This window comes from Hyperoodon ampullatus (assembly GCF_949752795.1).
Source record: "Hyperoodon ampullatus genome assembly, chromosome: 2".
NCBI lineage: Eukaryota > Metazoa > Chordata > Mammalia > Artiodactyla > Ziphiidae > Hyperoodon > Hyperoodon ampullatus.
This window is the reverse complement of record NC_136915.1, coordinates 165,945,922-165,970,765: the sequence shown is the minus strand read 5'-3', so window position 1 is coordinate 165,970,765 and position 24,844 is coordinate 165,945,922. Positions and strand designations below refer to the sequence as shown.

The 24,844-nt window shown below is 40.3% G+C and overlaps 1 protein-coding gene across 7 annotated transcripts in view; it reads left to right on the top strand.

Annotated features, from left to right (window-relative positions):
* RABGAP1L (RAB GTPase activating protein 1 like) overlaps positions 1–24,535 on the top strand; it is a gene marked incomplete at both ends in the record, with an annotated part of 630,503 nt that extends 605,968 nt beyond the window's left edge. For 3 of the 7 annotated variants that reach the window (XM_079698674.1, XM_079698676.1, XM_079698677.1), the window contains 6 exons: positions 7,913–8,023; positions 14,853–14,957; positions 17,256–17,339; positions 20,793–20,864; positions 22,956–23,153; positions 24,383–24,535. In XM_079698674.1, coding sequence (XP_079554800.1) covers positions 7,913–8,023; positions 14,853–14,957; positions 17,256–17,339; positions 20,793–20,864; positions 22,956–23,153; positions 24,383–24,535 — 723 coding nt within the window. Of the gene's footprint in view, positions 1–4,301; positions 4,341–7,912; positions 8,024–14,852; positions 14,958–17,255; positions 17,340–20,792; positions 20,865–22,955; positions 23,154–24,382 lie in introns of those variants that run through there. The other 4 variants (XM_079698675.1, XM_079698678.1, XM_079698680.1 and 1 more) reach the window with 2 other exon arrangements.
* Between the last annotated feature and the right edge of the window lie 309 nt (positions 24,536–24,844).

Below are 24,844 nucleotides of genomic sequence, written 5' to 3'. Positions count from 1 at the left end.
CCAACTAATATTTCTATACACTTTTAATAATGTCTAGAAATTTGTACTGGAGATAAACTTGGTAGTTATAGTCCTCACATTATAATTACATTTTCAAGGTGACAGTTGACAACATAGTGTCCAACCATCAACAGATTTGTTCTTTCAGATATTCAATATCTAGTTTAAGAAGCTAATTACAGTTGTATTCATTAAAGTAGGAAGGTGTCTTAGGAAATACATTTTAGCAACTTATAAGTTTAATCCCGTCAAGAATAAGATCTGTGCCCTGGGAATAAGCACTTTATAATTCATAGTTCTTGGACTGGGAACCCAAAAATTCTCAAGAGTAACTTGGGAAGATCTTTGAAGGCATTGAGTCAGAACTTACACCAGTTCACTGACAACCGCTCCTCAACCGTTAGGATCCATAGTGTTTAAAATGCCTTGTTTATCCTCTAGCTTGGCATATGGCAAGGGAGTTAGGAAGATTGTGTCAGTTAAAAAAAAAAAAAAAAAAGAAGGCCCAGAAATGTCATACCTTAAGATATGCCAAGAGATTTTTTTCAGCTTGATACTATTTCTCTTGGGCATGGTGGGGTACAAAAAGAGGATAGTGCTCAGTAGTCACATTCTTGCTGTAGCTATCTAAACATGTGTTTTGTGTCTATTTTTATGATATATGCAAATACCTACTTCTGAGGTTATGTCACTGTGCTCACCTGTATCTAACACTTGATGAAATGGTGTTGGTATAAATTTAAATTTTAGAACCCTAAGCACAAAGAAAATGTTCTGGAATTTGATAGTGGTGACAGTTGTACAACTTTGAGAATGTAGTAAAACCACTGAATTGTATATTTTAAAAAGATGAATTTTATGGTATGTGAATATCTCAAAAGAAAAAAAAAATCCAAGCAAGATGTCTGAAGAGAATTGGCATCTGCCTGCCGTCTTTTTTTCGTAAACCTCAATCACACCAGAGGTACCTGTGCACAAGCCATACTTGTGGGAGGGAGACCTCCTGTCAGAACTGGAGCTAATCAATGACTATAGATCTTATGTGTACTCATATTTATAAGGCAAAGGCCAACGTAAGTGGGTGATGCATTCATTTTCATGTATATATACGTACGTGTGTGTATATATATATGTAGTATATATGCATACATATATACATGCACACAGACATAAACATATAAATAGATAATGCATATATATACACACTGCCTGTGCTACCTGGTGTTGGCATCAGTTTGTATTTGAAACCAGTGAGCTCTATAATGACTACTTATAGCCTTTGGTGTACTCTTTCTGTTTATCTTCCTGACTAGATTCCAAGACACAGAAAGGAAACTTTATGGGAAGAAGAAAATACAGTATTTATTCTAAGCCTCTTTTATTGTCCTTCTTAAGTTTGACCTGGCCAGATTTGTGTAGTGGTATTTATCTGCTCTGATATTTTGGTTTGTAAATTTATTTATAGATTTCAAGTGAAGTGAAATGCAGGATAAAGATTTGTCTGTAGAAATACATCATGTATACTTTTATCTTCATACAAATCCCCAGAAAACAAACATTCATGGATATGTGCAGCTGTTTTAGTCATTTTAAAAATTAGTAGCCAAGCCCCTAAAAAGCAGCTATCAACTTCATAAATTAAAATATTATTTGCTATTTTAAGGTGATGAATTGTTTTCATTTGGGGGAAGTTAGTTTTCTAATGATGTAATCTACTGATGGCAATTTTAGAGAACTACAGCCTTCATCAGTCTTTAGAGGATGACATGCTTTTCTTGTTTAATTAAAGAACTACTTGTACAAATGTGGGTTAAGCCTTCAAAAAGCACAGCTAATTAATTAAATTCAGTGAATCTCCCAGTGTGTAATGAAGGTTATGTTATTACCTGTTCTAGATGGGCAAATCCTAGAAAGAATCAGGAATGATTAAACTCTCTTGGGTTTGGGAGACAGTATTATAAATACATAATTTCTAATGGAAGAATCTTATCTGTGTTCAGTATAATTAAATCTAGAATGTTTAACTTCTTTCTTGAGGTTAGACATAGTACATTTTTTTATCAAAATGTAATTCAAATAGAAAGAAAATGATTCCTGTAAGTTCACAGAAGGTTTTTCTTGCCCATACTAATTTTTGTAGAGCAGTCATCCCTGCATGTGATTTAAAATTAAGCTATTTAATTATAAATAGTACAAACAGTACAAACAAGATTTTCTAAATAAAGCGTAACTTGTAGTATTTGCTATCCTTACATATCTAAGGAAATAATTTAGAACAATTGTCACATTTTGTTTTTAACTTGATAAGTGAAGAAGTTTATGCTAAACATACGTGGCAAAAAAAGACACCCCCCCCTTTTTTTTTTTTTTTACTGTATTGGACCCTTCCTTACTCAGAGAAGTCAAGATAAGTGAATCAATCTTTGAAAAGTATTTTTCTTCCAATGAAAATAAACTTATTATTTTTCACCTCACAGAGATATTGCTGGCTTTTGGAAATATTTATGTTATGAAATCATGTGCTTTTAATGAACAATGATAGTCAAGAGGATGATTTCTATCTGCCTCTAACAACTTAATGATAAACTTCAAAAGGCTGCCACTCTTTCTTTTTGCACTTGGGTAACTCGATGAACTCACTGTTATAGGATGGTGGAGAAGGCAAGCCTAAGTTCTCCTGATGCTTCTCGAGCCACTTAGCTAAGAAGGAGCAGGTGGTTTCTGATGATGCTTGTCCGCTGATTGAGTTATACTTAACACTCAGGAGAGGCATAAATGTTATGCATATTAAGAATCTCTTGGTATATTTATCAATGATCTTCAGAATTAATTCTCCAAAACTTTTCTTCAATTTTTAGTACGTCTTGTTTCCTGTTAAAGGAGTCTGACGGAGAAAATTACATCACACTCCTATGTTTCTACGTCATCTGTAACCCATTTGCTTTTTAAAAATTTGATTTGTATGCTAGAATAGTACAGGGATTTGCAAACCATATGGCCTGTGGGCCAAATCTGGCCCACTGCCTGTTTTTGTAAATAAAGTTTTATTGGAACACAGCCACATACTTATTATCTATAACTGCTTTTGCACAACAATGATGGAGTTGAGTAGCTGCAACAAAGACCATATGGCCTGCAAAGCCGAAAATATTTACTCTCTGGGCATTTCATTAAAAGTTTTCTGACCCCTGTGCTAAAGTGTAATAATCTAAGATTGTTTTTAAGTGCTATGAGAAATGCAGTCTCGTTTGCCAACTGCCAGTTAGTTAGTACTGACAAGATTTTCTCTTTAGTTTGGCATTTAAAATTGTTTAAATTTCCACCAGAAAGATAAAACTGGATATGCTGGGTAAAGTAGGAGCATAAAATGATTTCAGACATCCAGATTTTCTTTCTCAAATTTCATCTACAGATAATGTAGACATTTAAACATTTCATCTATAGGCATTTGTCTTTGAATGTCAAAAAACTGTTTGATGAAATTTGAATATGATGACTGTCAACTCTTTTGAAAGAGGCATCCAGAAGAAAAGATGTGAGAGTTGAGTGTGTTGTTGCTAATAAAATTGCACTGGGTCTTTTAGGAAAACATTTTCTCCTGACCCTTAAACGTCTTTAAAAGTCTGTGCCAAGAATTCATTATAGCAGCAGACAGCACACCCAAAATACTGAGCTAGAGTTGTAAAGCTGCCTCCTTCCTCATCATTTTTTCCTTTGAGGCTGAGTTTATTTTCTTCTGATTGCCAGTTCACATTTCTCTGGCTTCTCATCTTGGAAAAAATCACATTCACCATTCCTTATACTGCTTCACCCAAACTCCAGCCCCCAGACACAGAGGAGAGCTGGGATCCATTTTTCTTTTGCATTTCCCTGCCCAGCAATTTCATTCTGTTGCCTGAAGATGAAATATTTTGCAATGTTTCTGACTTTGTCATATAAGGAAGTTCCTTCCAGCCAGCTCTAATAACAGTGTAAACAACTCACACCGTAGTTGCAAATAGTTCCACAGACAGCGTTTTCATCAGTCATGCAAACTGCAAATAACAGCGTGGAGAGGGCGGAGTTTAGTGTATCAGTCTTCCTGAGTTGAGACTTTGCCCATTGGCTGCCTCAAGTATACTTTCTTGCATCAAATGTTAGCTGTCCTGGAGAGAACTTAGAGTAAATGACACTCTAAGGAAAAACAAAAGAGCAAAATAACATTAACAAGCGTCTGTTTTTGTTATTGCCATTTCCTAATTGTATTAGTAGGTGTGCAATTTCATTGGATATTCTTTTTTTTTTCAATTGTCTTTGTACCTATGATTGAAAACGGTAGTTGGTCTATGGCTTTTCAGGAGGTAAGTTTTTTGTCTATGTATGTCTGTAATATCAGCGTCTGTCTCTCTGAAAAATGCAGTATCCTCCTCCCCAAAGTTACTAACCCAACTTTCCCAGCTGCACATCTCCTATGCAAGAGGGGAGGGAACTAATGAGGAAAGTTGTTGTCTGCTGTTTGTTCGAATGTTGTTAATTGTGTGACATGGAGGAGGTTTCAAACAGTGTGCTGTGAATTTTAAGGGTTATGTAAGCATTGTCTCCTGTAGCCTTTTCCGAAAGGCAAGGGAAGCGATTTGCCTGTGTTGTTTATGGGCTCTGAGCGTTCAGCACATCCGCTTGTGCAGACTTAGGGCATGTGAGTATCTCTGCACTGGCTGAGGTTATGGGGCCACTTCACGTCTTTCTTGGGTGGGCCGCCCTTGCCAACATTTCAGAATGAACCAAGCAAGATTCCGACCTTTCCCAAAGCTAAACTGTCTTCTTTATTCTAGTATAAAGGCAGACTTTTTCTTCAGTCAGTTCTAAAAACAGTTTTGGCTCCCTGGGAAAGGCTGGAAAAGACAGCCAAGTCATGTTGTCTCTCTTTAACCCTTGGTAAGCGTGGGCGGGTTCTTCTTCATAGAAAATCTCCACCTTGCCCCGCCCCCAGGTTCATACTTTGGAGGACGATACTGCATTTTTGGCCCCAGAGCTTGCTTTCCCACGTGTCTGAGTGCAGAGCAGGAGTTGCACACTTCCCACTGTGCTGCTTGCTTTGCACACACTGAACTGAAGCTTCTTGCTAGAGCAAAAGCCACTAGGCTTGCCCCCTAGGCTATTTTGCTTTTTAGGGACCCTCAGACACCCCTAATTTCTCCCCAGTCTTCCCCTATCCACCCCACCCCCTTAGCTATGTGTCTGCGAGGAAAGGTTTGAGTTGCGACAGTCATGGTAATGGGAAGTGACCAGTCAGGTTTCAGCCGAGCTCACACCTCTTTCATATATAATATAACATAACCCATCAGACATGTATCTCTAATCAGTAGTGAAGTAGCTCCTGGTGCAGTTTTTAAGTACTTTGAACAAAGTGCTTTTCCATAGCGTTGTATGACTTTACCTGGAGGTTATTTTAACTTGATTCTAAGCATATGTCACTGTAACCTGAAAAACTGGTAGCTGCAACATTTTTCGCTTGTGCCAAATTAACGCAGTGTAAATTAGTAGTTAAGGGAGCTGTTTGTATCTTGGAGACCTAAGTACAACTTCAGTAGAAATAGGACACTTAAGAATAGGTATTCGAATAGTCTTATCACGGTCTCTTTTGAGGGGATTTATCAAGAAATGAGAAAAATCTCTTCCCTGCCTAAAGCAGTCTGCCTTGTGAAATATGGTATGATGAAATTGTGCTTGGTATTGCTGCTTGTTCCTGGCAAGGAGGAAATTTGTTGGAGAAGCTTTTGAACCATATTTTTTTAATGTTTCCAACAAGCATGTAAGTTGTTCCTGTAAAAAGGGGTAATAGTTTGATATATCAGGATGAAAGACTAATCTCTAGCCCCTGCTAGAATTTGGATGACTGCAGCAAAGATTGAAAGATTCAGCTGTAGACACCCTGGCTTTTTTTATATTTTAGTTCCCACTTTTATTATGCTTCTGTGGGAGGGTAGAACTTCTGTAGATTGAGGAGACAGACAGAATTTGATGAGTATAATTTGCCCCTACAAATATGTACACTGTCTTTTCAGGAATATCTTGGGAAAGGGTTCCTGGCAAGGCGTCCTTTTTTGTGAGGGGTTACATTGTATCTTGGTCACAGAGGAAGATCCATTAGGGTTTCACATAGAATATGAGCTTCTAATAGGAGAAGACTTTTAAAAAATTCTCATTTTGGCATTTTATCCTTTCCAATGGAATTGAAATTCTGAATTGCTTTTTATTTTCTAAACAACTTTTTAAACACGTGTATTATATATTCATTGTAGACAGCTTGGAAACATTTTAAAAGCACAAAGACAACAATTAAAATAATCCACTACCCAGGGTTAATGTTATTTATGTTGTTATGAAAATGAGATTTTCCAGTTATTTGTCTTTTTTTCCCTATAAAATAGCATAAGCATTTCTCCTGTCATTAGAGAGATATTTTTCACTTATATTTTAACACTGTATAGAATTCTATCATTAATTTATTTAGAAGTATTTAAGATTGTTTTTTTTTTCTTTTTTAGTAGATCTCTTTTTCAAAAATGCTTTGACTGTTCCCAACTATCGCAGTCTACCTTTAACAAAGGAAAAGGCAGCAATGGACCCTGTTGGCTGGCTGTAGTCAAAGTGCATCTTTGCTGGCCCTGTTTTTGGATCCTCTACCTCCTTGAAAGTCTCAGGCTTTGCCCTTACCATCTGTTTCTTAGCCCTTTTTAAAAAACAAAAAGAAAAGAAAAAGAAATCAGGGCTCTTCTTTCCATATAACAAACTCCAGGTGGTTCTACAGAAGATAAAATTCACTCCCTCCCCCCATCCCTGCCTTGCCTCCAGTATGCTCTGATAACTATCTTCCAGGGCATAGATTTGTCTTCTGGTTGTACACCACTGCTTTGTCTGAGTTTTTGCCATCCTTGCAGAAAACACTGTTAGGAGTGTAACTCTGAAAAACAGGAAGGTCTCAACACATTGATGTTTTTCCTGTCAGCTCTCTTTTGAATCTTCCGTAACTGCTAACAATAGCAGAGACAGCACTTTTGATACTTTGGAAGGGAGGACGCTAAATTGCTATTCAGAAAACAGAGTGAATGTACACAGTTCATAATGACTGGTGAAGGGGAGATCTTGCTTCCTAAGAATTAGTGACTTGCTTCTTTCATCATATAACTGTTTCATTTTTTTTTTCTAGGAGTTCAAGGGGAAAAAAACAACTCAGTAATTTAGTTTACCCAGAACCTTTTAATCTGAAGTTTTTAAAAAAAGCAAAACAAACATTCAGAGACATTATCATAAGGACAGTTGCTCTTACTAACACAAAAATTGGCGTTCAGAAAAGTAAATACATTCATATCCAAAGAACGAAAATGTCAGTTGATAGCAAAACAAATCCAAACCGTGTATCTTAAATATACTCAATTAATTTAAACTCTGATATGGGAAAAACCACTTAGAGAAATGTCTAGTGGTTTCCCCAATTTCATCCTTACGGTGTCTTGCAGTTTCCTTTGAGGTCAAGGGTGGGATTATCGTGCATGTTTCAAACAAAGACTTGCCTGTGTCTGTATTCTAGGTCTATATGGAAACCTCACAAGATTGGGGGTGTGTTTGGAAATTTTGCTTTTCATGGCACAGTTTTTATGATGAAGTCCTGTCTGGAGGGCTTAAGGGACAATTGTAAGTTTCACTGGGTAGAGTTCCGCATCTGCTCTGCTCGCTTAACTCACTGTTGTTTCCCAGACAGCAATCCTGCCTTCCTGTGCCACTCGCGCCTTCTCCTTTTTACACCTTGAAAAGTTCACTTTGTTGTTGTTGTTGCTGCTTGTTTTTCCTCACCGGTTCCATTTGTTTCTGGTAGTATGTCCAGGCACTAATGCCCTAATGCCCACCTCTTGTTGTTGCTCTTTTTCTGCAGAGGGAGAACCGGAGATTACAAGAGGCCAGCATGAGGCTGGAACAAGAGAATGATGACCTTGCCCATGAACTAGTAACCAGCAAAATTGCTCTGCGGAATGACTTGGATCAGGTAAACCTGTCCTTCACTAGGCGGAAATAAGACTATGACAGCCTCCTCCGGGGCAAGGACCAAGTTGCTTTCTGGGCAGTCCCACCAGGGCTTGCTCTGTACTTGACCCTGAGTGAGCTGCCTGATGGGTGAATGGGTGGGTGGTAAGTGGGAGGGGACTGCTGTGCTCACCGGAGATGGTGGAAAGCGCAAGCTTTTGAGATAGGTTTCGGTCATTTCCAAACAGCATGTGCAACATATTTTTTTTAAAAAAAAGCTCTACGCTTCTCTGGTGTCTCTTCTCTTAATCTCTACTTTTCCTAAACCAAGGACTGCCAGCATCATTACCTGAGAATATCAGTCACCAAGAGTATACAGTGCCACTCTAATATCTGTAGGCACTGTACTTTTTTATTCCAAAAAGATTTCTCGTCTACAGTAAATGTGAGGATTTTATATGAAGTATGTACATTGAGATATGTATTGTTGGATTGACAGGCATCCTAAAGGTTGAGAGCCAAGCCTGCCTGGGTGTGCATCCTGGCATCCCTACTCACTAATCACGTGACCCAGGGCCATTCTTAACCTGCCCATAGGTTTAAAAAAGTGTTGACCTCATAGGGATGATGTGAGAATTAAATGAGGTAAAGCACTACAAGAGTATGTGTTCAATAAACATTAGCTGTTGCTCGGAAGCCCTTAAATTCTTTAACTTCCTTGTCCTTTCCAACAGTACTCACAGCTTTAGGACTTACTGTTTTTCCATTGGTTGTGTTTTGGGAAATAATCGGCAATATAGAAGGAATCTTGCACAGATTTAAAGTCATCACTCTATTTTCTGACTTTTAAAAAGCCCATATTCCCAATGGTGCAGGGTCAGAAAAGTTGAGACTTAGCTGGTTGAATCTGTAAAAAAGAGGCATTACCTGTGCTCTGACTATGCATTGACAATATTTAAAATACAAATCCGTTAATAATATAGATATGATTGGATGTTTAGAATTCCAGGAATTTTTTTAATGTTTAAAAATGGTCCCTGCCACAACTCCTTTTCCCAGATAAACAGCTAATTTTGCAGCTCAGAAGTTTTAGTCACAGTAAGATGGGAGATAAAACCACTGTTAAGGAAAATTGTGATGAAGGGGGAGAGGAGGAAGCTGAAGGCGTCAACACTAAATGGAGTTTGAAAATAAAACAAAAACTGTGCTGCTAGGGACACAGGATGTAGAAGGTAGAAGCAGCAGCCCCATGGTGGAAGGCAGGGGGATGGCCCTTTTAACTGCAAACCCCATTCAGCGAGCCTCTCTGCAGGTTGTTAGAGATGGTATGAAAAATGTGTGACTAAGAGAGTCAGAACCAGGGAAGGTAGAGGGGTCCCCATTCAACAGGGCCACACCCAGCCTGCCCTTGGCTGTTGTACTTTTGTGGCAATAAGACCACAGTGTGACTCAGTACTCTAATGAAATTTTTGGTTCCATATTAGCTTTCCAAATGGCTGACACTTGATTCTGCCATTTTGAATATCTTTATCCATTAATAGTTTTCTTAAGATGGCTAGCTAAATGAAAAAGTTTTGCAATAAATCTATTGTAATCATTCCATGATGTATGTAATTCAGATCATTTTGTTGTGCACCTTAAACGTACACAGTACTGTATGTCAATTATATCTCAATAAAACTAGAAGGAACAAAAGTTTTAAGCAGTTAGACTCAGTAGGGATGCAGTGAAATAAGTTAGAGTTGTAAATTGAAAGTTATGTGGGAAATGTATTTGGTACATTAAAATGTACATTTGGTATATTTAAAAGGTTGAACAATAATGAAATTAAATACTTACTGAGCTCCTACTATGCACCGAGCACTTCATTCAGCAATGTATAAGCATTATCTCATTTAATTTTCCTAATGACGCCATTAAGCAAGTATTTTATCTTCCATTTTATGAATGAGGAAACTGACGTATATACTGTGACTTGGAAAGCTATCCTAAAAAAAGTAGAGATTTGCTCAAAAATATAGGTACAAGGTTGTTTACTGCAGCGTTACTTGCAAGAATAAAAAATTGAAATAATGTATATGTCCAATAGAAGGAGAGGATGAAGGTATATCTGTAAAATATCTTTCTGGAATCATTTTTAAAAACAATGGGAAGGTAATGATATAATAATTTTTTTTTAAAAAGTAAATTTATCTATATATAATGTTTGCATCTAAATTGCAAGGAATATATGCTGGCAAAGGGCCATCCTGTAGGAAAAGAAAGGAGGCTGGAATATACATTGACAGGAAAAAAAGCCTACAAGGAAATACATCAAAATGTTACTACTAGATGTCTCTGGGTGATAACAGTAAATCTAATTTTTATATTCATCTTTATACTTTTTTTCAATTATATATCTTTTATAAGAAGACCTGAAATTACTTAACCACCTTTGGTTAAGTAATAATGTGCCTTATAACTCTTTAGTGATCAGAAAAAATATTTTATTTTAAAAAATTGTTTCACCACCCAAAAAACCCATTTTGTAGATTAGTCCGGAACAATTGCTAGGGTCCTCCTGAAATTATTGAGTACCTAGGTACCTCATGGAGCTACTAGATCAATCCCTGAAGAAAACATCCCTTCATTTATTCCTTCTTTTTATTTCCTCCCTTCATACCTCTCTTTCTCTTTTTAAAAAAGTAGTTAAGACCTGGCCCCTCTGCCTTTTGAAGCTTATTTTCTAGATGAAAGAATAAAAATTGCCATTTCATTGAATTGCTAACTCAAAAATTGCTATCTCCTCCTAACATCTAATTTTGTAGTTTCTGCCTGAGCAGGGTTTATTTGCACATCAAAAAGCTGTCCCTGCAGTTTAGGTGTCCTGCCCCTCCAGTCTTTGAGGAGAGGAAGGATATTAGCGTGAGGCTTTGCCTGCCTTCACCCAGTTTGCCCAGTACTTTTCCATTCCCAGTTTTTCAAAATCAAATCTTTTAATTAAAATAGCAAAACATTGGCATACATTAAACAAATATGAGAGCAGATTGTATTTGAGATAATATGTAAAGCAAACAAACCTAATTAGGTAATTAGGTAAGTTATTTCATACCTGTGTCATTTTAGGGCTGGCTTCAGGCTTCCTGGCCCCCAGCAGCTCTTCATTTTTCTCTCTGACAGCCTTCTCTTTTGACAACTTGCCCTCCCTGAGACTCCTTAAATAAGGACTTCTCAGTGATCAGAAATGAAAAAAGATACAACATCTCCATTTCAGTTTCTGTTGCTATCTGCTTTCAGGCCCTTCCTGTTCTTTCTGTTCCCAAGAACAAAAAACAAGAGACACAACCAGTGCTTTCCCACTGCAGCCTGGGCCCAGGTCCCTTCTGACCAGAGGGAGTTCGTGTCAAACCAGAAGCTGCATATCGCAAGTGGCACATTCTTTTGTTCTGTTTTAAACTGAACAATTGCCTTGGCTAGTTCTTTGAGAAATTATTTCTGAAAGAGCCTCATCCCTAACGTGAGAGCTGAGCCTTCTGAGCAGGTTATCAGTTGGTTCATGATTTAATCACACATTGCAGTGTTTGTTTCTCTCATATATATATGTCATAGAAGTTAGAGAGCAATTAGAAGTTTCCATATCAATAAGGCATTAAAAGATGTTGGTAGGTGATTAGAAGACAGTAATGACAATGGTCCACTCAGTCTTATCAAATTATGGTGAAGGTTTTATCATTTGGGCTCAGATAGAATTAGAGTATCTATCTGTTTAGTATTCTGTTCCTGGAGATTCCTTTAACAGTAAAGATGGTTTCTACTTAAGTGAGGTATAGAGGTTGGCTATATAGAGACCCAGAAGACCATTTTTAAAAGGAGAACCTTTTAAAAGGAGAATTCAGATCTGGTTCTATTTTGATGAGCAGAATCAGTCCTACTTTACTGTTTAGCATGGAGGGGAAACTCTGGATACAGCTTCCTGTGGGACCCACAGCAATTTCTGCAGATGTCAGATCTGATAACAACCGAAATAGAGGGAGGTCACCTGACCTTGGCATAGTGAAGAATGTGCAACAGAAAATGTGTACATAAAACTAATAGGCCTGGGACTTCTCTGGTGGTCCAGTGGTAGAGAATCCGCCTTACAATGCAGGGGATGTGGGTTCGATCCCTGGTCAGGGAACTAAGATCCCACATGCCGCGGGGCAACTAAGCCCACACGTCACAACTACTGAGCTCACGTGCCTCAACTAGAGCCCACGTACCACAAACTACAGAGCCCACGTGCCCTGGAGCCTGCGCGCCACAGCTACAGAGCCCACGTGCCGTGGAGCCTGCGCGCCACAACTAGAGAAGAGAAAACACACACCATAACTAGATAGAAGCCCGCACGCCGCAATGAAAAAACCCCGCATGCCTCAACGAAGATCCTGCTGCCGCAACGAAGACCAGATGCAGCCAAAAATAAATAATAAATAAATCTTAAAAAAAAAAAAAAAAGTCCCTCTCGTCAAAAATTTCCTCAGGGAAGTGAGCTTTTTCCCTTTTTTTTTGGCCTCACTGCACGGCATGCAAGATCTTTTAGTTCCCCAACCAGGGATCGAACCCACTGCCTCTGTGGTGGAAGTGAGGAGTCTTAACCACTGGACCGCCAGGGAAGTCCCATCCCTTTTCTTATAGATATTTCCAAAATAGTACAACATCTAGATATGCTGCAGAATTTTAGAAGCTTGTTGCTGAATGTCAGGACAGCATTGACTATTCAGAAGTTGTCAAAAGGCTCACTTTTGAGTTTGAGTGAATCTCCCTTCAAGAAACCAAACTTAGAAAACATTTGTTTCAGTATGTCATGATATATATTATAAAAAGGACTATTTTCTTCACAAAATGGAGATTGCTGAGGGTACGGTACGAGGTGGTTAAAGTGCAGTCTTCTTTATTAGCAGGGGTCGCTCAGATATTCTGGGGTAGAATATCTGAGTAGACTGCCATTCTAGGGAGACAGATTTGGTAAGATTTTTAAGAATGCTGAGGCCATCAGGACAGCATTTTTTTTCCACTAGAAAAATTGGATTTTTTATTTAAAAATATTTTCAAAGGCTAATGCCATAGTGGAACAACCAAAGGACAGTTGAACCAAATTCTCAGGGCATTAGAGGAGCACCTGCCAATGCAAGCTCATGATTCGCCACCGGGAGACCCTCTGTTGGAGACCTTGGGAAGGACCTCCTGCTTTGTAGGTAACTTGTCATCTGCCTTGCAGCTCTAGAATTCGCAGTTTTGAGTTTCCATGATCTACATCTGATATCTTACGATTTATTAAAACTTGCAACATGCATGTTGCATTTTTTGAGACCCACCTCTACTTTTAGGATGCGTTTCTGCTGTGTAGATTTTCCCCCCTAAAATCTAATGTATCAGAACAAATTTCAAAGTCTTTAAAAGAGACTTTTTCACTTTAACTACCCGACAGTTCCAAATTATCTGAAAACAGCTATAAGCCCTAGGCTTTGGGACATCAGGAACTGAAACACAGAGTCGAGAAGCTGGAATGTAGTTTCTCTGCCAGGACCCAGCAGACTGTGCTGGCCTGGCCATCTGGACATGTGGGAGATATGGTGAAACACAGACAGAAGGCCACCTGGCCAGTTTTCACAAAGACTTGGACAGCGTTTTGCTGCTGTCAGCCCGGGATGGCTTCTTCAAAGAGCTGCCTCTCTTCTGTGACTGCGGTTTTCTCTGCTGAGCTCATTCTGCGCCCCCTCCACCCTGTCTGCTTCTCCAGGGCCTCAGAGCGCCACGTCCATTCACTCACTTATGGAACACCTGCTCTGTCCCAGTCCTGGGCTCAGGGCTGGGGGTGTAGTGACAAGCAAACGAGAGAGGTTTCCCGCCTCCCACAGCTGCAGACAGCTGGGCGAGGCACACATATCACACACGCAGTTTGTCACTGTAGGTCGTGCCGTGTGCTGTCAAGGGAGATACGAGCTTCGGTGGGGTGGGGAGCTGGTGCGGATGGGGTGAGGGGAACAGGACTCAGGCCGCGCTGCACTGCAGGGATGAACCGGAAGCCGAGACGTAAAGGGCGAGCTAAGTGTCCTGACGCGTAAAGCAGACACGCGTTAACTAAGTTAAATATACAAACACACAGTGCTTTCACGGTGAATTTTGGTTCTGTAGCCAAATTATGAGCAGTGTACTCTCTCCAAGCTTTTCTTGGCTATTCTAGAAATATGGTCTTTTCTGCCTGGATTCCTGGTCCTTCACTTTTCCTCAGGGCTGTCTCTATCACGGGGTTTTGGTCTTAATTTCTCCTCCTGTACTCGTTGCTATTGTGAGTGGCCTGGTGGGCCAGGTTAACCTGGGCTGCTCTTGGAATGTTCTCACCTAACTGTGGTCCATGGATCAGCCTGTCCGCTCATCCTCTCTGGACCCGCCCCACGCACCACCAGGTGGAAGCTTCCAAGTGAGGCTCCACCCCTTCATCCCATTTTACCACGCAGTCTCCGAGTGAGTGCTGTAGTGACAGCTGAAAATGTGGAAGAGGTGTTTAGAAAGAGCATGGGCTTCAGCGCCATTCAAATCTGAATTCAGATCGTGGCTCTGATCTTAGATGTGTGTCCCAGTCAGGTTTATTTGATCTCTCCAAACCTCACTGTCATTACCTAGAAAATAATTTTTGTTGTGAGGATTAGAGATAACGTGTGCTAAGTGCGTGGCACCTGGCTGGCATTCAGTGAAAGCAGCCACCCCCTGGGTGAGCCAGAGGGAATAGAAAGGATTCCGGTAATGTTAGAACAATAATAACTGGAGGTCGGAGGAAGTATACACGTGCTTTCTTCACCTTCTTTATGACTGTGATGGACTCTGATTTGCAGGCAGAAGACAAGGCAGACGTGCTGAATAAGGAGCTCCTCTTGACCAAGCAGAGGCTGGTAGAGACTGAAGAAGAGAAGAGGAAACAAGAGGAGGAGACAGCTCAGGTAACAGGCGTAGGCGGGCTTGTCCTTACGCAGGTGTATTGGTATGCGGAGTTGATTAATACTGTAAACAAGAAGTCACATGAAATTTGTTCAGATCAAGGGCGATGCTGAAGCAGTACATGTGAGTAGAATTGAGGCAGCCTTTCCACCCTTGAACAGCTTTTAGGGATTTGCCTTGACTGAGACATCTAGCGAGAGTGGTACGCTTTCTCCAAGTTTAGGAACTTGGAATTATGATCCAAGAGCTTTGAGGCATCCGCAGATTTCGTGTTGTGTCTCCAAGATGTTTGACTTCTCTGAAGTAGTTTATGAGGATTGCTAAGCTGGAAGCCTACAGAGATCTCTGCTGGGAGTCACTTCCATCAGTCACGCTTCATTTTCCCGATTCATGCCTTAGAAGAAGGAGCACCCACGTTTCAGTTCGTGGCAGAGCTCTCAAATCTTCTTCCCTGAGAGAATAAAAAGAAACCCTTTGGGAGCCAGCCCTGAAGTTAGCTCTCTGCAGTATTCATATGGCTTGTGAGGCCGAGCACCTGGAAGACACACCATTGCCAAGGACCCAGAGGTGACAGGAGGGACCTCTCCACCCTAGGAGTCAAAGCTTCCGGCTTCCCTGAGGAAGAGCAGGCTGCTTCACCCATGGTCTCCATCTCTGTCCATCCCAGCCAGGCATGATTAGCTCACTTATTTTAATGAGTTCAGTTCGGAGACATCAATAATACTAAATAAAAACAGCACACAAAGCATTTCAAAGACCTACATCCAAGCAACCAGAAAAAGTTCCAGTGAAGTTACTAATGGAGGGATGTGTCATTTAGCACCTTCCGGGATTTATAAAAAGTATTCCATGATTTTTTTTTTTAATGATGAAATGAGTCTCGGCAATTACTGTGGACCAAGATTTTTGTTTTTCTTTAACATACTCAAAAATATTCGGGGGCCGATTATCCAGTTTGATCTAGCCCTTTGGATGGGTTTTGCTGTTTTCTTTACTTCCTACTTTTTGGTGGCCCACTTCAGTACTTCAGGTAAAGAATGAAGCTGTTAGCAAATGAATTTAATCCATGCCCCTCTCCTCTCTCTGTGTGTGTGTGTGTGTGTGTGTGTGTGTGTGTGTGTGTGTATGTGTGTTTATATATGTGTGTATATCCTGTTTTAATTGTTGTGGTTCCCTTGTGAGATAGGGATTATTCTCATTTGTCAGATGAGTAAGCTATAGCTTAGAGAAATTAAATGAACTTGCTCAAAGCATCTCAGCTATCTCAGTTGACCCTGAGTCAGTGTGGCCTTATTGAAGAAGGGACGAAGGGTATGGCTGAAGTCCTTGAATTATGTAACAGAGAGAACAGAGACCAATATAAACAACTAAGTTTGAATCAGTATAACCTACAAATGCTGTTAGAATTTTAGAATGTAGCAAATGTGAAGAAATTCCTAAATCTTGTAATGATAAGACCAGTTATAAATTGCAGTAACTTGTGAATTTACAAGTACCGAGTATACTCCATTCATAATTTGGGATACTGCAAAGCAGAATTCATCATTTTTTTCTGATTGTGTACTTAAAGATTAACCAGAGTTGTTTTTTGTTTGGTCAATTTGGGAGAATCGAATTCTTTCCTTTTTATCTGGTGGCACCTGAGCTTTTTCATCGCCTTAACCTTCTTCTATACCTAGAATTCTAGAGCTGCCAGGCTAAGAAATAACTGTGGTTTTAGGTTTAGCATTCATAATTTAGTATTTCTGCTACTGTAACAAGTACTGCATTATGTCACTTTAACTTCTTCTAAAGTCAGTGTTTCTTCAGTCCCCATCTCCCATGTCTGACTCCAGTCCCCAAAGCCTCTTGTTCCTACCTCCTGAGGGGTAACAGCAGTGTCGATATGGGACGAAAGAAGAAGCCCTAAAATGTTTTTTCAGTAATTTATTGCAGAGCATCAAGAGTACATGCAATGCTGCCTTGATGTTTTGTTTTAGACTCTCATAAGGATAAAGATAGCTTCTGAATGGACACTTATTTAACAATATATTTATAAAGTAGTAAAAAGCATAAGCAGTTTTATACTAGGATTGCTCATATTCTTATACACTGCAGGAAAAAAAGTAAGATTTCTGTATCTCTGGAGATGATTAGGTTTTTCAAATGACCAACATGCAACTGCAGTAGGAAAAATGTGTGTACTTACAGCTGTTTACATTGTTGTTGACTATGAATCAGGCAGACTTGAATATGGATGTTCATGGAAATTTATTAAGATTTTGACTGAGTCTTGATGTTTCTCATTCTTACTCTTTTAGCTGAAAGAAGTCTTCAGGAAACAGCTAGAGAAGGCAGAATATGAAATAAAGAAGACTACAGCTATCATTGCTGAGTATAAACAGGTAATGTGCCATTGTGGGCTTCGACACTATAAAACTAATTGTTTTGCTCTTTTCTTTGGGGAAAGTTTGTTTGTTTTCAGAGTTTCCAGAACAGTAACTGTACTGCATTGATTATATTTGTTGGCTCATTTTCTCCTCTGAAACAGACAGTGGTTGGAACTGCTTGCTGATAACATGAGAAGTTTAATTGAGCAAAACAATCTGTTGGTTGTTTTCAATATTTGATAGATTTAGAGGAACAAGAAATCTTATTACCATTGGGATCCTGTCTCTGCCTTACTCAGAAGCTAATTTCCAATAGATCACACTAGTAACATTTGCCTCTTGGCGGAGCACTAAAGTTTAGTCACTATTAAATGGCAACAGCTAGGAGATCCATGAGTCCTTTGCTGTCACAGTAGAGAACATGGGAGCTCTTTTTCCCACATGGCTATGTGGCCTTACCCAACAGGGGCCAGTGCTAGCAGTTAACCTCCTCTTGTTAACCTTAAAAAGATCTTTTAATGGTGGAGCGGCGCTCTTCTCCTTGAGGTCTAGTCCCATCGCGGGGGAGGGGGCGTGGCGGCGTGTCTCAGAAAGCCTTCATTCCAGCTCCAGTAGTATCTTCCTGTCCCTGCTGGTTATGCTGGGACATGGCAAGGACTCCTCTTGTTGCCGAAGTACTCTGACTGGACTGTTCAAGTTCCAGTTTTCCAGAATTGTTAAGGTACTGTATGCCACCTACTTATCCAGAAATTTCCCTGGGGTCTCCTGCCTCACAGAGGAGTTTGAAGTCTAAGGCTTACTTTTTTTTTTTTTTGCGGTACACGGGCATCTCACTGCTGTGGCCTCTCCCGTTGCGGAGCACAGGCTTCGGACGCGCAGGCTCAGCAGCCATGGCTCACGGGCCCAGCCGCTCCATGGCATGTGGGATCTTCCCAGACCGGGGCATGAACCTGTGTCCCCTGCATCGGCAGGCGGACTCTCAACCACTGTGCCACCAGGGAAGCCCTAGGCTTACTTTTTTAAAAAGTGTTTTTTTGCTTATAAATGAAATTTACATTCCTTGTGGAAGTGCAGAAGAGCACAAGGAAAACAAGCCTCCCTTAATCTTGCCAACTAGAAAGAATCACTAAATACACTGAGTATGCTTTGTTGCTATATAAATAAAAATGTAAGTTATATTGTTCATGCATTTTGGGGGAAACTAGTTCATTTGTATATTATGAACACCTTTCCATAAGGATTCTGCCCCTCCATGGAAGATTGCTTAGAAATAAGGCTTCAGAGCTATCTTCTTCTCTTTTATAATCTATTTATATCTATATATCTATATCTACATACAGACGTACAACATCAATATATGTTTATTTAATGCCTGCTACATGTGAGGCTTGTTACTTTGGAGGAATAAAAGGTAAATTCATTCAATTGCTCTTCTCTGGAAGCTGATCTTGTAATACGGAGGTAAAACCTGTCCATAATTAAGAGGAGAGGGAATTTCTTACATGTGGGAAATGAGGAATCCCTTCCTGGAGAAGGAAGTGAGTTGAGTTGTGCTTCAAAGACTAGGTGAGGTTTGGGTATCTGGAGATGGAGAAGGAGAGGATGGAAATGGTGGAAAGGTGGAAACAGCATGTGCAAAGGCATGGGAGGTAGATTAGTGACAAAGAGTCTTGTTTAGCAAGAGTTTCAAGTACAGACAAGAGAAGCAAAGGTGCGTTGGGGCCTAGTTCAAGGAAGGTCTTCATGGATAGGCTGAGGAGTTCGGATTTTATTCTGTTTATAGGAGGACAGTGGCATGACCAGGGACATATAATTGGCACTACTCTGTCCAGGGAGAAATGTGGAACCAAGTGGAGAGATGCACGGGCAAAGAAAGACACAGAGCAGTAAGAGGCCAACAGCAGAGTCCAGGGGAGAAAAAAATAGGGCCCTGAACTACTATAAGTAGTAATGAAAATGGAGAAGCAGGAAACACAAGAGTCATTTTTTTGCTAGATAAGGGAAAATACTGGAAGAGATCCTGAGATTTTGAATTTAGGTAACTAGGAGAAGGGCTGGTTAGCCATTAAGCAATAAAAGGAACGTTAAAGACCGTGTGCTATGGAGCTTGCCATTGCTGCAAATGCATTTTTTTCATCATTTTTTCATCAGGCCCTGAGTGGCCACCATATGCAGCACTCTTCAAAGAGCAATCTTTGGGACTATTCTTGAATATTATCTGGCAAGCACTTGAAGTAATGTAAAAGGCAACAGACCCATCTCTTTGAAGACAATTAAACATATAACGTAATCTAAATGCATTCTGTAGTTGGAATTGGCTATTACTGGCTATATGTTTGGGCTTATTTAAAAGGGTTTATTTGTTTGCCAAAATTGCTTGAGAAATCTCTTCTTTTTAACATCAGCCCTATAGTCCTATTTATTGTTTCCAGGCTTGGATCTGGACAAATTGGAGACTGAACTCAACCTGGTCCCAGGTCTCTAGAACTATTTTTGCGTAGACTGGGATTTTTTTTAATGTCCGTTTTGATAATAGAGGTAGAACTTTTATGCTTTTAGTCCAAATTGCACTTGAAAATTTGACATCCCCTAACTTTTTTATTCCATTTTTTTCCAAAATAAAAAATTCTTATTTCACTCAAGTTTAGCAAAACTTGAACTTCTGTTTTTTTGTTTTCTTTTTTAAATACAATTTTAGGGGGCTTTGAAAGCACTTATTTCTGTCTGTTCCTGGTACTTGTTAGCACCTTATTTCAGAATCAGTAATAATGAGATGTTATTTAATGGTGCTCTATATTAAACCCTTCACATACATTTTCTTTCTCACTGATTATCACAGCACAGCACTTTTCAGTCATGAAGAAATTCAGAATTCTTTTCATCAGATTCCTAGGATAGGGCCTCCCTGGTGGCGCAGTGGTTGAGAGTCTGCCTGCCGATGCAGGGGATACGGGTTCGTGCCCCGGTCCGGGAGGATCCCATATGCCACAGAGCGGCTGGGCCCGTGAGCCATGGCCGCTGAGCCTGAGCATCCGGAGCCTGTGCTCCGCAACGGGAGAGGCCACAGCAGTGAGAGGCCCACATACCGCAAAAAAAAATAAAAATAAAAAAAAATAAAAAAAGATTCCTAGGATAGTACCTTGCCCAAAGTAGATACTCAGCAAAGATTCTATAGATTGATTCCAAAGTGAGGACAGGAATTCACTGGGACCAGTCACGGAAGCTAGTGACAGAAAGAAAGCGTCTACCCCATGTGTTTCTTCTACTGATCGAGATAGAGGTGTGCTTTACACACGGAACACTCTCAGGCTTTCTGCTGCTTGTTTTATGGGAATGACCGGCATTTGCAGTGCTACTCATTTGCAAAATTTCTTATAGCATCCGAGATGTGAGTGAATAAACAGCTGTGTGCACATGCTACAAGAGACATTCTACTTTCTAGTAAAGTAGCTCTTTTCTTTCTCGTAGATCTGTTCCCAGTTGAGTACCAGACTGGAGAAACAGCAAGCAGCCAGCAAGGAGGAGCTGGAAGTGGTAAAGGTGAGGAAGAATGAAACAGTCCTATGATACACTTTCTTCCAAATTCATGTAGTCTTGAGTGGGCACCTGATAGGAGGATCCCAATATATGGTGATGCACCACAGGCAGGACAGCCTGTAGACACGACCGCACCCCACCTTTGTTTTAAAGGAGTTAGGAGTTAGAGTGAATAGGGTCCCTCTTCTGACTGGGGTGTGGGCCAGATGAAAGGTTATGTTCCCAGAAATCTTTTGGGCTGTCAGAGACAGGTAACAGGAAAGGAGGTAGGATTTCAGCATTGTCACAAGAGGCCCCTGAGCTTTCTTGGTTGTTGGAAACCTGGAAACCCGAACCCTCAGCAGCCTGCATCCCAACTGTGCCTGAATTGATGTGACTTCATTGTGCAACCTAGTAGGATCATCCCATTAATCTCTTAAACAGTGGACACCATGGGCAGTATAGAACTCAGCTGGAGGAAACATGTTGGGTAACTGATTTTTCCACCAAAAGTAGAGATTTGTTTTTAAAGAAAACGTGCAGCATTTATTTCTATGCTGCCCCCTGGTGGTAAAACTCCTTATGGTGATTACCTACTTGAAAAAAGTGATTGTTTATTGTATAGAAAAAGCAGTAAACCAAGCTCTTGGGGCCAGTGTTACAGAAACCTGATATAATTCTATTTGAATATATTCAGCTTTATACTAGTAAATAAATGCATTCTAGGCACTTTCGTATATCACTTAACTTGACAAGTTATTTAACCTCTCTCAGATTTATTTTGTGTTCTGTAAAATAGAGATAATATTACCTACCTCATAAGGTCATTTTGAAGATTAAATAAGATCCTGTTAATAAAGTGCTTAGTCTACTACTTGGCACACAATAAATGCTCAGTAAATACATATTTTTAAAGTTGTAACCTGAAAATCTGAGACATGAGAACTGAAAATAGGAACTTTGTTCTGAGAAGGTGACTTTTTGGGATTCAGGCCTGGGAGACATGCTTGGACATATCAAGAGGAAGAATTTCATGACCAGCTGAATATGGAGTGAAGGAGAAGCTAATGGAAAGATGACACCAAAGTCTTTAGGCCTAAATGGTGGGGTAATGCACAGTGACACAGAAGTGTGGGCAGAGTTGCTTTGTGTGTGTGTGTGAAGAGAGGGGTATAGTTACAGTTATGGACATGCTGAGCTTGTAACAGTAGGACATCAAAATAGATCAAAATTCTGTAGTATCTCTTTTTTTTTTTTTGCGGTATGCGGGCCTCTCACTGTTGTGGCCTCTCCCATTGCGGAGCACAGGCTCCAGACACGCAGGCTCAGTGGCCATGGCTTACGGGCCCAGCCGCTCTGTGGCATGTGGGATCCTCCCAGACCAGGGCACGAACTCGTGTTCCCTGCAGCAGCAGGCGGACTCTCAACCACTGCGCCACCAGGGGAGCCCTGTAGTATCTCTTATCTCTAAACTTTTTGAAGATATTTTAAGAAAACAGTAGCACTGTTGTTTTGAAAAGAGTTGCCATTGTTCAGTGCTCTGTGCCTGATTGGCCATCCAGGCATGTGGCGGAGTTGCTTTTATCACCTTGAACGATAATGATCATCTTCACTTAAAGTTGAACAAAAGGACATATACTACACTTGTTGCAGGGGTAGACTTAGGTTAGTCATAATGACCTTCCTCAGTCTACCACAGGGAAGTTACTTAAACTCTTAAATTTCTTCATTTGTAAAATGGGGGTGATAACACCTAATCATAACTAAATGAGGTAATGCATGTAGCATATATGCCATGGGGCTTGGCGTCTAGTAAGGATAATGGTAGCACAAAGTTTCTAGAAAAGATTTCAAAGAAATGCTATAATACTTTCTATCCCCAGAGTCTCTCTAGAGATACTGTAAGAAAAAGTAGCACCTGTCTTGGATAGTTGGGTTTTGTGCCAACTATAACCATTTTGGTCATAGTACAAGAAAAATAATTACTTTTATAAATGGGCCTGCATTTGATGACGACAAGCAGTGTCTAAAGAAAAATCATATTGCATTGTTTCAGGACATGATTTATGCTGTGAAATGCAGTTTGATATTGGTTATCTCTTTTGGATATTTCAGGGTAAAATGATGGCATGTAAACACTGCAGTGACATTTTCAGCAAGGAGGGTGCTTTGAAAGTAGCAGCCGTAAGCAGAGAGGACCAGGGAATTGAATTGGATGATGAGAAGGACTCTCTTAAGAAGCAACTGAGGGAGATGGAGCTGGAATTGGCACAAACCAAACTGCAGCTGGTGGAGGCCAAGTGTAAAATCCAGGTTGGTGATTTGATAAAAGATCAATTAAAAAAATAAACAGTTAGTGGTCTAGGATAGTCTAGTACTGTAGAGTCGGCCTATCGAGCTCAGAATCATACGATGTTACCATATAAGATGAATACATTTTCTGCCCACAAATGAGTTGCATTTTACATCTTTTTTTTTTTTTTTTGCGGTACACGGGCCTCTCACTGTTGTGGCCTCTCCCATTGCGGAGCACAGGCTCCGGACGTGCAGGCTCAGCGGCCATGTCTCACGGGCCCAGCCGCTAGCGGCATGTGGGATCCTCCTGGACCGGGGCACGAACCCGTGTCCCCTGCATCGGCAGGTGGACTCTCAACCACTGCGCCACCAGGGAAGCCCTTACATCATTTTTAAACACTGATATAAACACATAGTTTTAAATAAAATTTTAATAACTAAAATTATATATATCTTGTGAGAACTTAAGCATATGCCTTTTTAGTTTACCCTGATATTTTTTGGCCATGGTCCTTTCCCATTGAACTTGGTCGCTTAGCTGATCCTGAAAGTTGAAAGGCCAAACCCCTCCTGTTATCCTTCCCCTGACAGTTGAATGTTGGCTGACAGCCATTCTTTTCTTTCTTTGGAGCTTCTTTTCATCTTTACCTGATTTTGCCAAATCCCTTTCCCCATAATCTCTTTCCATATTGGAGGATATCAGAGTTAGAAAAGCAGTCCTGGCTTCTGATGGACTGTTCCCACTTCCTTCTTACCAGTGACCCTCACCTTTGCCGTATCCTGCCATGGCACCTGCTGCACCACACTAACGATCCTGAACTCTTTCTGCTTCTGACCTTGTACATCCTCAAGGGCACAGGCCATGTGTTTGGAACTAGAATTTATTCATGCTTACACTATCAGTAAAAATTCATTCCATCTGTATGTTTACGTTTACCTGTGGTTTTAAACATCTTCTCTTAGGCTGTAGCCTAAACCTAGATTTAGACCTAAATTGCCGGGGGAAAAAAGGATAAAATGAGGTTTCATTTCACTGATCAGAGAAAGCACAGATTCTGGTTTTTAGTGGTAATTCTTTTAGCTCTAATTATTTTTCTTGCATTCAGAAGCCAACTAAATCTCACCTGGGTTTTGTAGGAAGAAAACTGCGGCTGTGTAGACCTGTGGATTCCAAAAAGCTATACTCTAATTTTTTTGGCAGAGAGAAGATATTTATATAACTCAGATGATTTTCTTTCTTGAATTAGGAACTTGAACATCAGAGGGGAGCCCTTATGAATGAAATCCAAGCTGCAAAAAACTCTTGGTTTAGCAAAACCCTTAACTCTATCAAAACGGCCACGGGAACGCAGCCACTGCAGCCGCCACAGGCCACCCAGCCCCCCAAGGAGAGCACATAGGTCCAGCCTCACCCAAGTACAAGAGCACAACGATCAAAGCAACGGAAACCCAGGATGATTCCTGGTGTCCCTTTAAAAGGAAGGAAAGGAGGCCAGAAAGCAAGCCAGGATCTTTCAGTAGCTCTTACTCTTTCTTGTTTGACACTTTTAAAAAAGGGATGTTATTTAAACTAACCTGATTTATGTCGAATACCTGTTTTTGTGCTTCTTCATGGAAGACTGTGTTCCGATCCATCATAGTATTACACATTATTTTACATGCCTGATGTTTGGTTGGAAATAAGTAATTCAGAACTAAATGCTTTTTAT